General features: G+C 32.7%; 2 protein-coding genes across 2 annotated transcripts; both read right to left on the reverse strand.

The window, feature by feature from the left end:
- Nucleotides 1-259: 259 nt before the first annotated feature.
- LOC149904312 (ionotropic receptor 75a-like) lies at nt 260-13261 on the reverse strand. Its single transcript, XM_090107028.1, has 15 exons — nt 13141-13261; nt 12766-12935; nt 11687-11825; nt 4383-4478; nt 4236-4315; nt 3747-3874; nt 3512-3569; nt 3285-3400; nt 2717-2925; nt 2296-2343; nt 1923-2107; nt 1541-1679; nt 1128-1290; nt 654-842; nt 260-335 (listed from the first exon to the last, which is right to left on the reverse strand). Exons 1-15 carry the CDS (start codon nt 13259-13261, stop codon nt 260-262), a joined length of 1917 nt encoding a protein of 638 aa, XP_089963154.1.
- On the reverse strand, nt 8713-10212 carry LOC149904313 (uncharacterized). Its single transcript, XM_090107612.1, has one exon. It carries the CDS (start codon nt 10210-10212, stop codon nt 8713-8715), a length of 1500 nt encoding a protein of 499 aa, XP_089963738.1.
- Nucleotides 13262-16437: the final 3176 nt, after the last annotated feature.

Raw genomic sequence — 16437 nt, forward strand, 5'->3', positions numbered from 1 at the left:
GTCTGAATCATTTCTGACTATGAAATTAACAAATATGTACTACACTATTGTGATAATGATAACCTCCTCCTTTTTTTTGAAGTCGGTTAAAAAGTACCCTTATATTTCAAATAGACAAATAGCCTGAAAATAGCAACAAATTTCTTTTTTTTTTTTTAATTTTACTCATATTTATTAAAATTACTAAGAACTGTGCAAACACAATAAGTATAAATATCTATAACATCTACTGCGTGTTGTCCATCACTCCTTATTGTTTTTAGGGCCTCGTAAAATATTTCCCGTTGGTCTCTCGTGCATTACGAGAACGACCCTTTATGGGCTTTTTATTCCACCTGCAAGTTATTGATGGACAAATCAATTTAGCCTAGCTTTTAGTGAAATAAAATATAAACACAGAGGCAATAAAACCTGTGGAATTAATTGAATTAAATATTCCGTACAATAGTTTAGAATGTGAAAGCAATTCATCTCGCAAATAGCATTCATTAAATTATTATTTTTTAAATGCCATAAAATGAAATCCATGCAGAAATACACCAAAAAAGGACAAAAAAAATGCAAACAAATCGAACATAATATGTCAATTTATTAGTTCGAATATTTTTATAGCTGTAAATTTTTAATCCAAAATATGTTAAAAAGTCACTTACCGAAACCAAACAATTTCTCCAAACATTATAATAAGTGACAGAATAGCTGACACTACAAGCAGTCCAAAGGCTGGTGCAGCTTGCCCTAAAGCCAGCGCTCGAGGGGTACTACCCGAACAAGCTGCGATGAACCCGGCTATCCGCGCCTGTATTGCGGTTATGTGACCTCTCTCTTTTAGCCGCATTAAACTGGAACAAAATTAGGTTAGACACATTTAATGGTAATATTATAATAAAAATCGCGTTAATAAGATTCAATTATTGTATTGTAATCGATCCGATAAGTGTGCAAAGTTTGAATGAAATCTGTACGTTTAAATTGAATCAAAATCGGGTCTAAGGAAGTCGGTTACATAGAAACATGTGAAGCTAATACAAATGTGTTAAAAATATGTTTGCATATTAAAAAGAAAATTCACACAATATTGAAATTAATGAAACAACATCAACATGAACCTAACAATGAAGATTTACCTCCAATTAAAGAATTGCTTATAAGGGCTCCGTTTCTGCGTCATAACGTACGTGGGGGATGGTTTGATCATTGGTAAGGAGCCGAGCCTGCAGAGCTCTGCGTCGTCGAACGTTCGAGAAATGGACTGGTATGCTGTGTACGGCTCCGTATGGTATGCGTAATCTAGGAACATACTCAAAATGTTATGTCTTTGAAATAAATTTCTAATTTTCATAATAACTTCGTTGTTACTACATCTTCCTATAATAGTGTCTATTGTATGACATAAATTATTACCTACATATTCTCACATTAATTTAAATAATCTTCAGTTTAAAAATTACAAAATCGTCAAATAATTCATAACTTTTATTAATGAGCATATAATATGTTTCATCAAATATAACGTGATATAAATTGATTATATAGGTACCTCCACTTTTTATCAATTCGATGCCATATTCAACAGGCTGATAGATATCTTTATAACGTTTTGCATGAGTTACTTTTTTCTGTCTCAGCACATCTTCTTTTGGATTTTTATAACCACTGTAATAAAAGAAACCGGCGTCCTGAAAAACAATGCTTAATCTATTAAACTTCTGCAGTTTCCCATGTATGTGCATATCTATCCATTTTTCGTTCAGTATCATTGTTAACATTATTCAATACATAAGGTATTAAAAAAGATACATTATTTGTTTAAAACTAAACTGTAGCTGATTTCGTATTATAAATCGAAGGTATCTATCTTATAAAATACAAAGTAAAAACTGATTACTATGCTAACATATCAATTTTTCACGCATTCTTACCTCAAACCAACCTCTAGTATATCCAATATCTTCAAAGACAAGTTCAAAATCGCTGTTAATAAGTCCATCTATATCTTGAAGGGTTGGAGGGGCAGCGCTCAGGAGCCAGGATACTACGCTACTCGTGTAGTAGTTATATAGTAGCATGCTGGTCATTCCTATTACTAGCATGGTGAGGCGACCACCTACAATTGGTCATTTATTTAATTTACTGAGTCAGATAATTATTAAGCTTATTTGTAAATTACAGGACAGTTATAATCAATTAGATGATAGATTAGGTGTTATAGTGTTAGTTAATTATATAGTCAATATAGTGAGTTATTAATTCGCAATACACACACATACAAGGTAATAAATAAATCAGGTTCACCTTGGCTTGAAAGCTGTTCATCTATTATTTGAGGCCCCTCTTCATACGCTGTAATAAATATATAAGGAGTTATAGAATCTTATTATCGTAACTTGAAAACTCATAGCCGTCGCCCAACTGCAGTATAAGTAATATAATATATATTTATAATTAAAAAATGTTTGACGCTTTTATTTTAGTTTCACCTGTAAGTTTATATGTAAACGACTTCTTTAAACTCAATGTTGACCCACATTAAACTTACAGATTTAATTCAAACTTTATATACTTATCAAGTATCAGTGGCATTGCAATAATTTCATCAGTTAAGGTGTGTTTTTCAATTTTAGACTATATAAATTAATTTAATTATGGTAATAATTGACAATGCAATAATTTCATGATTTTAAGCGTGTTTTTTTGCCGTATTAATAATCATAACCTTGTTGGCAGACCGCGCCGTGCACGCTCAACACAGCATACACGGCGGGCTCAGGCCGCTTCTCCACGACCGCGGACACAGCAAGCACACACGCGCAGATTATACCCGCGGCTACAGCACACCACCACACGGCGGGGGATAGCGGGGTGAGGAAACGGTTCTCGTAGTTGCCTATACCTTTGTCTGGTATGAGGTAGAAGAAACGTGATCTGGGAAAATTATTATGTGGGCGTACCATAATTTTAAATGTAATATTTATTTTAAAACAGTCAAAATTTCAATTCATTAAATAAAATCAACTAAAATATTTCCCACTCATCACAAAAAATAAAAACGTAACTGAACCCGAATCAGATATGGTTACAAAAATGGTTTTTTTTTTTTACATTTGCACTATTTTACAAGAACGCCCGATATTCACAGTTTTTCCCAAAATAGGTATCATTCATCTTCAATTGAGAAGGAGATAACCTAACCTAACCTATACAGATAGAGTGCAAGTATAGTCAAGCGTTCTAATGAACAAAATTTTCCAACTCAAACAATGTAACAAGTATTCAGAACTTACTCTATTTTCCCCACAGGTGGGTGACAAATATCGACCCAATTTAACCAATTCGAGAAGATTCTAGCAGAAGTACACGCTATGTCCTGTTCATGCCAGTAAAGAGTGTTCATCACTGCCTAGAAATTAAAAATGTTATTTAAAAACGATAATATAACTATTAAAAAATAAATACACGATGTTATAATGAAGCAATAAATTAAAATATTCCGTAAAAGTGTACTACTCACTAATGAGGCATTTTTGGTGACAGTACCAATCCATCGCCCAACTACTGTATAATTAAATCTGTAAAATAACGTTTATGTGCCATGGAAAAGTCAATATTATAGTTATTCAATATACATAGGTATGTATTTAAAGAAACAATCGGTGCTGAATACTGTACTAAACAAATGCTTGATTAATATTTATTTATATTTATATTTCACTAGACCTAAAATGTAACAAAAACCCAAAGTTCACCGCATGTTATGTATTTCTCGGATAGGCTGAAGGACCTGGGCAGCGGTTTTTGTAAACACCGATATTCCCTTTGTATAACTCAAGCTGGTTAGCATCTCGGGTTCGAAGGCTTTAGGCCGACCTAGGACCTGAAAATGGATACACTGAATATAACGTGTAATTCTAATTGTGTAGCTTTACCTTAGTAATATTTAGATTTAAAATAAATAGGTACAGGTTCTGTGAAGAAGACAGTACTTATCAAGAATTAATCTGCTTTTAAACAAAATAGTTTTTTCTTCAAATCTACCCCATTCGGGTTTTTGAATTCACATAATCATTTACGTCTTTAATATAAATGATAGTATGTAGTAGTATGTTTAGTGTATATAAAACAACTTTAAAATGACTATAACAAAAATAACAATAGCATAAGCCAGAAATCCAAATGAAGATTGGAGCAAAGCCATTCGGTACAAGTCTGTATAACTGTATAATATCGGGACCAACCACGGTGACGGCGCGCAGCGTCAAATTGTGGAAATCCCAGCGATCATAATATTTGAATGTGCTCGCCGAAACGTTCAAACCTGAAATTGGGAAACACGAATCAGAGAAAGTATAGGACTTTGAATATATTATCTATGAATTATTCACCGCTTTCCTCGCTCCAAGTTCCGAGGTATTTCCTTTCCAAATTGTTTCCTTGGATCTTGCCGAAGTTGAATATGTCCATTAGCTCGTAATGGTCCCCTATGAAATAAAATTGAACGATTATTACTATTACCAATTTTCATTGTAGTTTCATATACACGTTTGCATGATATTTTTCTTGGAATACTTCCTTTTAGTAATTGAATTACATTAATATTGGGCTTAGCTTAAGTTGTGGCAAGTGAGATATTCAAAGCGGGCCTTTATACGGGCGTTTTGGTATTAAATATATTGTGATGTGATTATCATATTGTTATGGGTTATTTTTCTTAAGCACACGGTGATATGAAGCAAAACAACTAAGCTATTATGAAGGAAACGTTTTATTTCATTGACGTACACAATCAATAGAAATCTTAACTAAAAGTAAGAACTAGGTACATATACTTATTATAAAAAAACAGTTAGACTTAACCAGAGGATAATAACTAGTAGGTAGTAACTAACGTAACTAATTCTAACAAGACTTATATCTAAGTAATCTTAGCAAATTAGTGAGGGCGCCAGGAGGATTTTATTTATTGAACGGGATCCTTCCAATCCCTGCCTTTTAGTTAGCTCCAGGTAGTAAAAATCAGTCGCATGGATATCGAACGCGTATTATTTTGATCACGAGATTGAAGGCGTTTCATACAGGCTACAAACAAGACATAATTTTAGTTTTTATTTACTTTTGAGTTTTAATTATCTTAAAATTATAGTTCTAAAATTATAACTTACCCCTTCTCGCACGAAAATAATAGCACAAACTTAGAATATGTAATCACACTTATAATTATGATATTATTTCAAACAAATTACACCGACAAACGGTGTGCCGAGATCCACTGCTCAACGACCACTGTCCTTTCAATGACATCGTATAAGGATTTCCAGACGTTTCTTAAAAATATTAATAATTATAAAAAATGCATTGAGATTCGTGTGGATTTGAACTTACGACCCGCGGATCTACGCTCCACATTAGTTCCACTGAGCCACTCGTACGATAGCTCAAGTCGTGAAACTACGTTACAATTATTGTTAGTTTACCAAACATAACATTCCCCCAACCAACACAAGAAATGAGATGCCATAGTTTATGCATCTCATTTCTTTCATGCGTTATGTTCACGCCAGAGAGGCTTTAAATCCTTAGCATGCCAAATACCTATTGACTTACCATGACAATTATTAAGACGATAGATGTTATCTGATAACTTAGCTACTATTATGGCTTTTTCAAATTTAGGTGCTAACTTTGCCATAAATTTATTACTGGCATTAGAAAACAACTTAGTTCTTTTCCAAACTACATCACCTATGTTAAAATTTGCCCGCCTACGTTTAATATTGTATAATTTTGAACTTTTATAATGTGAGGTCTTAATTTTATGCTCAACGTCGCGAAAAAGTTGGCTTCTTCTCTTTAAATCCATCAAATAATTATCGGTCTTAATGACGATAGAGTCAACATCTATTATTTGCGAATCCCTCGAATTTAAGGTTTTAGGAGGCACAGCAGTCTCCCTACCAAGAAATAAGTATGATGGTGTAAAACCTGTTGTTTCATGAATCGATGTTCTAATGGCATGACCAAAATTGTGTAAATGTACATCCCATTCATTATGTTTTTTTTTATTAATATATGTTGAGATCATAGTGCCAACAACTCTATTGACGCGTTCTGTTGGGTTACTTTGGGGATGGTAACTGGGCGTATACCAAATACTGGTATTGTATTTTGACATCAAATCCTTAAATAAATGAGATTCAAATTGTTTCCCATTATCTGAAATAATCGCTTGAGGCACTCCAAACAGTAAAAACTGTTTTTCAATAATGTCACAAATCTTATCGGCTTTTCCTGTTCGTAGCGGAAATAGAAGAACAAACTTACTGAATAAGCATGTAATGACAAGTAACATAGTGTTACAGTTTTTACTTTTAGGAAACGGTCCCATGAGATCTAATGAAATCACTTGCCACGGTCTAGTGACTGTACGATGACTACCCATATGCCCTAAGGGTAATTGTTGCGACACTTTTGCTCTTGCACACACTTCACACTTCCCGACATACATCTTAACATCCTTCAATATGTCAGGCCAGTAATAATGTTGTTTTACTCTAAATAAAGTTTTCCGTACTCCCAAATGACCTGCAGTGACATCATCATGACAACGTTTCAAAACATCACCTCTGAGAGCATGCGGAATGTACAATTTCCAGTCGTTAACTTTATCTGGATATTGCTTCAGATGAATTTTCTTATATAATAACCCATTTCTCACTTGCCAATTAGGAACCTCGCTACCACTAGTAATTTTTAAGACTTTATTTCTATACCATTCGTCCTTATGTTTCTCTAAATTGCTGAGAAAGTTACTTTCTATACAGTCTCCAAGGGCATCAATAGATCGTGATAGAACATCAGGAACAACGTTAGATTTACCGGGCCTATGGATTATATCGAAACTGAACTGTTGCAATTTCATGGCCCATCTCGCAAGTCTACCATGTGGGTCTTTCATTTTATGAAGCATTTTTAGTGCACTGTGATCAGTGACGACTGCGAAATGCGATCCATCTATGTAGGGTCTGAATTTTTCTATAGCATACACAATGCTCAAAAGTTCTCTTTCCGATGTCGTATATAATTGTTCTCGCTCATTAAGTTTTCTACTAAGAAAAGCTATGGGTTTCTCGACGTTGTCAACCTTTTGACATAAGACTGCTCCTATACCTTTATTTGAAGCGTCGCATTGAATAATAAAAGGTTTATTAAAATCAGGACAACAAATCACTGGCGTCGTGGTTAAGAGTGTCTTTACTTTAACAAATGCATTATCTGCCTCATCCGTCCACTTAAATGTTTTGGATTTTCTCCCTTTTGTCAACTGATGGAGGGGTGCTGCAATGAGTGCAAAATTTTTAACAAACCTTCGATACCAACTTGCAATTCCAATAAATCTCTTTAACTCTCTTAAATTTTTAGGTCTTGGGAAATTAATAATAGCTGACACTTTTTCAGGATCAGTACGCAATCCATCTTTATCTACAATGTATCCCAGAAAACGCATACTTGAACGCGCAAATTTGCATTTTTCTATATTTATTGTTAAACCGGCATCTTTTAATATGCTGCACACTTGTTTAAGAATGTTCAGATGTTCCTCTAACGTTTCTGAACAAATAACAATGTCATCCAGATAAGCCCAAACTTTGCCCTCTAAGGCATGAAACAAAATGTCCATGAGTCTTTGTTGTGTTTGTGATGCATTTACAAGACCAAAAGGCATTACTTTAAAATGATACAACCCTCGACCAGGCACTGCAAACGCTGTCTTCTCTTTACTACACTTATCCAGTTCAATTTGCCAAAAAGCAGTTTTGAGATCTAGAGTACTAAGAAATTTTGAGTGTCGCAAGTTGTCTAATATAGAAGCCACTCTAGGCAAGGGGTATGTATCTCTTTTAGTGACCTTATTCAACTGCCTACTATCTAAACAAAGTCTATTGGAGCCATTTGATTTTTTAACCAGTACTATTGGAGAACACCAAGGACTGTAAGATGGCTCTACTACATCCTTGGCTAACATTTCATCTAGTTCACGTTCAATAATTTTCTTAATAACTGGAGAAAAATTGTATTGCTTTTGGTATATCGGTTTACTATCACCGGTATCTATTGTATGCTTCAGAATTGTTGTTCTACCTAATCCTGACCCAATTTCTTCCTTAATATAATTAATAACCTCATATAAAGACTTTTTCTCATTTTCATTTAAATTTTCTTCACTTATAATTGCTGGTTCTTCATCTGATACCGTATTAATATGTAAACCCTCTTTTATATCATAACCTTTAAATGTAAACCCTATATCAAATAATTCAAAGAAATCCTTGCCTAAAATCAGGTCTTGAGACAGATTAGGCATTACCAATATCGACATGACGTGAAATTTATTATTAAATTTAATGGGTACATCAACAATTTCAGAAAGAGTGTGATTAGTTCCATCTGCAGTAGAAATGTAAACGGGTTCTCGTTTCTGCGTCTTTAAGTTTACAACCTTTAAATATTCTATAAACCTTAAATTACCCACGGATCTAGTAGCTCCCGAGTCCAATAAGCCACTGAATCTTTTACCAAGGATGTTAATACAAACGTATGACCTATTATCACACTCCTTCCGAAAGGTCAGAGGCGAAATTACTTCTTGTGACATGAATAGCCGAACGTAATTTAACCAGTTCTGCCACTCAATACTGTTTCGACTAAGGGGAAAGGTTAGTTGGCAGTGTCTTGCCCTTCCCCTTTCTCGTTTCCCATACAATTACATTCTTTAGATGTAATGCCAAATCGACCACATCTATAACAAAAAAGTCGTTGCTTGGGCGCTGCACAAGATCGAAATAAGTGTCCAGATTCACGACAATTCCAACATCTGGATTTATTACTATATGTCTTTGGAACTAAAGCTTTTACTTCATGTATCTCGTGATTATTTTCAATACTAGACTTATAGGCTAAATCCGGTTCCATAGATCTATAAGAAGATTTAGGTTCTTTGAAGTTATCACAATTAATTTTGGTTCTTTCCAAAATTCTCAAAACATTAATCAAATCGGAAATAGAAGAAAATACGTCCCTACATACGGCTCTTTGATAGTACGGTTGAAGATTTTTTATAATTATCATTATTTTCTCCATTTCCGAAATTTTGTTTGGAAGTCTATTAAATAAATTTTGCATGACGGATACGTAAATAACTACAGATTCATTAGAACCCTGTGTTCTAGATTTCGCTTCAGCCAGCAATTCTTCTTGATAGTACGGCGACTGAAAATTACGTTTTAATAAGATGACTAGTTCATTCCAGTTTTCTATATATTCTCTATTAGCGCGAAACCAAATTAAAGCATCTCCCTTAAAAAAATCAATAGCATGTCTCCAAAGATCTTCATCCGTTGCATTTCTAGCATATTTCAATTCATTTACTCGCTCAATGAAAGCGTTAACACTAACACTAGTGTCGCCCGAGAACTGAACACCCCATTGGCTAATAGGCACCAACTTGTGTCTTAATATTTGGGTCACTTGAGCATCATTTACTGACGTCGAATTAAAAACGTTCTCCGGTAATTTATCATGAAAATATTGAATGCCTAAATCATCATGAGCAAAGCTAACTCTCTTTTGTTCTAAGTCTACTTTCGAAGTGCATTCTTTGTTTAAATACGTTTCGCAGGGGACTTTAGATGTCGACGGCCCAATGACGTCAACATCCAATTCATTAAGTATCTTATGACTATCTTCACCCAATGATTTTTGTAGAATTTCTTTCATTTCCTTAGTAATTTTATCATCATCCTCCATATCATCCTTAGCCTCTAAATCATTAAGTAATATAACAGCCTTATCCGACAAAGCTTTGTGCTTCTCCTTATCTAATGTTTCAGCTGCTTCAATGAATTTTAACCTATTCATCACATGAATTAAACGAGAGACTAAACGTTTATAAAGCTGCTTATCGGGTTTTTCTTTTAATTCGGACACATAACGTAAAATGCAATCTAATTTATCTGAGCATATATCTAATTCAATACTAGGATTTTCACTACATTGGCTGGGTGCTTTTAATTCATAAGAAACCAGTTTTAAATTTTCAACATGTAACATTTTTTTTAAAACAAGTTTTAATGCTGAGGCTAAGCCCCCTGGATGCACGTATCCACGGCACGCGAGTTCAAACTCCACCTCATCCTTTAACAAATACTGTGGATCCATAATTAAAAGGTAGGTATACTATAAAATCTAATGCGCCTATAAAACCGTGCAAGAAAGAATAAGTTGTATCCTCAAATAATTTACATATGAGTGTGTATAAAAAGATCACTATCCATGTAACACTAAATCTTATATTCGATCAACAAATTTCTTATAAACAATCTTTCCATATAATATACATATTACACCAAATCCACAATAATGATAAATAGAAATCTTATTTTGACAAGTATTAAGCACTTACATGTATTCAAAAAAATAATGTATTTAAACTACCTATTTTAAAATACTAAATTAAAACTAAACGAATTAATCAAGTATCTATTATTGAGATTAACCCGCTAGCTAATTAAAAATAACAAGCACAGTTTTGTTAAATTAATATACTAAGAGTATAAATAAATAATCCCATTGTTTTAGCGTTGGGCGCCATTTTGTTATGGGTTATTTTTCTTAAGCACACGGTGATATGAAGCAAAACAACTAAGCTATTATGAAGGAAACGTTTTATTTCATTGACGTACACAATCAATAGAAATCTTAACTAAAAGTAAGAACTAGGTACATATACTTATTATAAAAAAACAGTTAGACTTAACCAGAGGATAATAACTAGTAGGTAGTAACTAACGTAACTAATTCTAACAAGACTTATATCTAAGTAATCTTAGCAAATTAGTGAGGGCGCCAGGAGGATTTTATTTATTGAACGGGATCCTTCCAATCCCTGCCTTTTAGTTAGCTCCAGGTAGTAAAAATCAGTCGCATGGATATCGAACGCGTATTATTTTGATCACGAGATTGAAGGCGTTTCATACAGGCTACAAACAAGACATAATTTTAGTTTTTATTTACTTTTGAGTTTTAATTATCTTAAAATTATAGTTCTAAAATTATAACTTACCCCTTCTCGCACGAAAATAATAGCACAAACTTAGAATATGTAATCACACTTATAATTATGATATTATTTCAAACAAATTACACCGACAAACGGTGTGCCGAGATCCACTGCTCAACGACCACTGTCCTTTCAATGACATCGTATAAGGATTTCCAGACGTTTCTTAAAAATATTAATAATTATAAAAAATGCATTGAGATTCGTGTGGATTTGAACTTACGACCCGCGGATCTACGCTCCACATTAGTTCCACTGAGCCACTCGTACGATAGCTCAAGTCGTGAAACTACGTTACAATTATTGTTAGTTTACCAAACATAACAATATTAATCTCAGTACGTTGCACTTGTGAAGCTAAGGATGAGTCAAAGTGGATGAATCGCCATCAACAATCATAATATTTTGATACTTTCTTAGACTCATCATGAAAGGTATCTAATTATTAACCTTTTTCTCTTTAAATTTAAGCACATCACAATTACGACCGATTATTAAACATCTTTAACCAGACATTATTCTACATCATATGACCATTCCTCCTATATATTCCCATATAAAAATCACAAATACCCATATCAGTAGCAAGAACGACATCAGCATCGACACTAAGATTCATCCACCGCAGAGCGTCATCTACCGTCGCAATACCATTGATATTATCGACAATGAGCCAAATATGCGACGCGTCGAACAGAGCGCCTCTCGACGCCTGTAATAGTGTAATTCATTTGTACATGTCGTTACGAATGGGAAACACTTGCAAAGTGGTACTGTTATTAGTCAGAATTAACAACACATAATTTGTACTACTTTTAACTAATTGATTTATGTATCGGCCATTTTCATAAAAAATGCGTAGAGGTCATGTTACATTAGTATCTTTACACATGTTTTAAATAGAATTGATATAACCTAGAATTGTTAAAATTTCTTTTAATTGCGATAAAACATATAGTCCGGGATACATCGCCCATTTTTGCAAGTGATTACTATCAAGCTAATTTTTCGTGAGTAGCTTTATTTTGATGAGATGCCCAATAATTTCATGTACAAAACTCTCGATTGTGGTAGCTACCAGAGGAAACAAGGAGAAAATATTTTGATTTGATGGTTCTCAAATATTTATTACTAACTGAATGTTTTTTTTTTTTGTTCAATCTCAAGATAATTATCTAAATTATTCGAAAAAATATTTGTCGTACAAAATGTATGCTTTGATCAAAGAGTCCCCCTTTCCAATGTGTATCGATAACGAAGTCATCATAAATGATTACTAACCAGCAGATTTTTTTATTTTCACTTATTTAATACTTATATAATTCAACAGACATATTGTCCTACAAATTGCGTAATAAATATTTGAGAACCGTCAAATCAAAAATTTTTATCCTTGTTACCTCTGTAAGCTACCACAATCGAGAGTTTCATACATGAAATTATTGGGCATCTCATCAAAATAAAGCTACTCACGAAAAATTAGCTTGATAGTAATCACTTGCAAAAATGGGCGATGTATCCCGGACTAATACCTACGTACGAAATTTCAGCATTACCTACCTATGAAATACGTATTAAAGACGACGCTACTGTCTTATTTCTACCTCCAGTTATGGTTTGTAATAAAAATTAATGAAAATCATACTTTTTACCTGTTCAAGTACGTTAATTGTTTGATTGCATGACCCTTCTATGAACACGCCGATTTCCACCGTCCATTGATTTAAGTAAACTTGCAAGTCATAATCGTCTGCATTGTGTACATTTTTCACAGATACCCGCATGTTGTTCTTTATAAATGAATTTGCTACCGACATTGTATCTAAAATATATTGAACATATTGTATAAAGTGTGTCAAGCATTTTTTACGAAATCGGTGATATTTAAAATAAGTGAGTAAATGTTTTTTTTAGTAAATTACTTGTAAATTATTAGTAAAGTTATTTCTATTAAGAATAAGTTTCTAGATTTGGCTAAAACTAAATAGATAACCTAGCTTCTGCATACATAATACATCTAAACTTACTAGTAGGAGTTTCGCAAGACATATAACATATATGTTTGACCCCTCTGTACCCGAAATAATCCACCGCAAAGTGACCCTGCGCCGCGCAGACCCACATGAAGACAACTAGTATTTGTAACATCTCTGGACAAATAGTTTTAATCTTTAAGCTTTTAATTCAACATGTAACATACAAAGCGGAATTAATAAACACAAAACAATTACACCAAACAAAATTGGAAAAATGTTTATTATCTCTATACCTACCATGCAGTCTTTTCTGGATTGCCTGGTAGAGATCGCTGCCAGCGATAAGGCCGCCTTCTGTACATTGATAAATTTATTGTAAAGTTTATAAAATGTATCCTATATCAATATATATTGTACACTGTACAATAAATAATTTTTCATACATTCATTCACTCAGTTTATATTTTTACATTAAGAAAAAAATAAAAATATAGGTATCCCGCCTCGAACTGCTTTCCGAATCGGTGGTAAATGTTAAAAATGTGTACCTATGACGTTTCAAAAGTGCTTCGAGAAGAAGTCTAATTGAATAAATAAATGTTTGAGTTTGAACCATTACTTTGCTTCACTGTGACTACTAGCAAAAAAATTTTTTTGCTTGCCTTGCAACAAAAGCGTAATAGTTTAAACGTTTCATAGTTACAAGGTCTTTGATACGATTCCCAGCGGAAGACAATAAAAAGTCTCAAAACACTGAAGGCTGATCACCTACGTGCCTAGAAATATACCTACCGTGCAACCTATGCCCACTAGAGATTCAGAAAAATAGTCCTCGTAGTAAAAGGTTTTTATTCTCTTAATAATTTCTTATAAAACTATGAAGTTAAACTGATTAAATGTATTAGAAACACATATTCTTTGTTTTTATTGGTATAATAGCGAGCCTATCCTAAAACATTATGACATATTTTATATGTTTTTTTACCTTAATACTAACCGACCATTTCTGATTAAAAATTAATTACTTAATGGAATCTTAGAAATGGAATAGACTTATATATGAATAATTTTAATTAAATAGACCAATTAACAGTATCTTATCATAAACACAATATTCTTATAATAAAAACTTATTATTATGGAATATATCCGAATTGTCCAAATCTTTTAACAAGGTATCAAGGAAAAATCGGAATATCCGAAAAATTCGGGGAAATAAAAGCGATTTTTTGTATTGTTAATATTTAGACAGGATATCGTCTATTGGGTAAGTTTATTCAATATGTTGATTATTTATGTACGACTAGCATTTCTTTATATTTTTTAAAGTTATTTTACAAGCTGTGCCTCATGACATTGTTTTGGACCATTACAAGGTTTTCCCGTGAAAATTAATATACTTTTCTATTCTAAGTGATAGAATTTTCTTAATTGTTTTGGTGATTAAAGAGAATTACATTACCTTACATAATGCATCATCATATACCTAATGTATATTTTATCTCATTATTTACTATCTTACCATCTAATCTAATCTAATGTATCTAATGTACCCAATCATGAAAACACACGCCACTCTGATTAAATTTATGGAAAGCTTATCTCCTCTATAGCTATTGAAATAACATATATTTTATTATATTTATTAACAGAATATTGTAATACAGAGATACTGTTAAGTTAATTAAAACGTAGTAACTATAATCTAATATTTAATTATCTCTTTGTGATGTCCAATAGCTACGTTTAATTAAATTAACACATTATTATTAAAATATCTATGTAATATAAGGAACTTCTTTGAAAACAATCAAATAAATGAAACTTCATTCAAACAAAATGTTGCGTAATGTTGTTAATGTTTTCAATAAGCCGTGAAAAGATTAATATAAACAACCGAACACTCCATTTTATTAAAACACAACAAAAATACACGATTTCTGAAATATACTCACGTTCACTTTTATAAATCTAGATAAAAATTCATCTTTTATATTCTTTCTAAAGAATTTTCCAGACAAACAAAAATCTTCAAGATTACTTAGCACTTCCGAAAGATCTAGATTTTGTTTACACAAAAACTTTTTAGCTAAACTGCGCACTTAGGTTCTGAATTTGTGAAGAGAATTTCCAACACATTTACTTTCATATAAAATGACATATTTATGATTTATAATGAAGTAATTTTTTACTGAATGTAATTTGTATATCAAATAGAGATCAAGAATATGATATTGTAAAGAAATCCTTGTTTTTACGGGTATTTGAAAACAAATAGGTGTAGTAGACTATCAGCCTTCTGTTTCCTACGATACATTTTTTCTTTAAGTCCCGACCGGGAGTCGTGCTGAAGAGATCATACGCTCATGCCTCTACCAAAGAGGCAGTCCAATAGTAATAGATATAACTATTTATATCGAATCAACTAGATATGTTTCTTAAAAACAATTTATAAATAAAGCAGTTCTAAAGCAACAAACATAAAAAATACAACCAAAACCACCTTGCTCTTTCCTGAAGTCGATTGAATACAAAATATATCTTGCTAAAATAAAAATCCGATAAACAGACCACGACAATTTTCACATGTCACTTATCTACGTTTTCAGTTGGCCGTTAACATGTAATGGGCGAATAAAGCAAATGCAATCCGCGAATATCGACCTATTAAAAATAATTGGTGAATGTTGGCCGGTAATCGTAGTATTTTACTCGTCAATTTCGACAGTTCACTGCTTGTACAGTCATGGAAAACGATGCTATCTTTGGATATTTAGTAGGTATTACAAGGAGATAGCAATGTTTTCATCAGGTACCCATTTGTAGTTACTTAAAATTTGGTATGAGTTTAACAATTGTAAACGATTACTGAGTTCAATCTGCATAGACGAAAAAAAATATTTAGTGATGCTTCAATTTGGGACTAGATAACGTACTGTGATCCTTGAACCAATTTATTTAATTTATTCGCGAATGACCATCGGCATCTTCTTACATAGAATCAAACCTTTAGTGAGTTTAGAAGAATCAACATCTATAAAGAATCTAATGTATAATTTATCTCTTCAATCGATTTACATTTTATGTAGGTATTGCTTTCAAAAATTTGCTTGCAGGAAACTTCACTAAAACTCTTCCTTAAAATTGAAGAAAACTAATCTTTTACACGAATACAATCATTCTTTAGTTCAATGTATAACAATCCTAAATATGGCTTTTATAACTTTTAACGTACAATTTCGCTTCACGTAAAGCACGAAATGTTAAAAACAATAATCGCAATAATCGTCCATAATGAGGTCCCTTCGATTTAAATTGTTTTGTGAATTTCGATCCCGTCCGCTCGAT

The sequence above is a fragment of the Colias eurytheme genome, chromosome 11, assembly GCF_061535395.1.
Source record: "Colias eurytheme isolate Ceu_HAF_F1 chromosome 11, ilColEury1 Martin Lab GWU primary, whole genome shotgun sequence".
In the NCBI taxonomy this organism is placed as follows: Eukaryota; Metazoa; Arthropoda; class Insecta; order Lepidoptera; family Pieridae; genus Colias; species Colias eurytheme.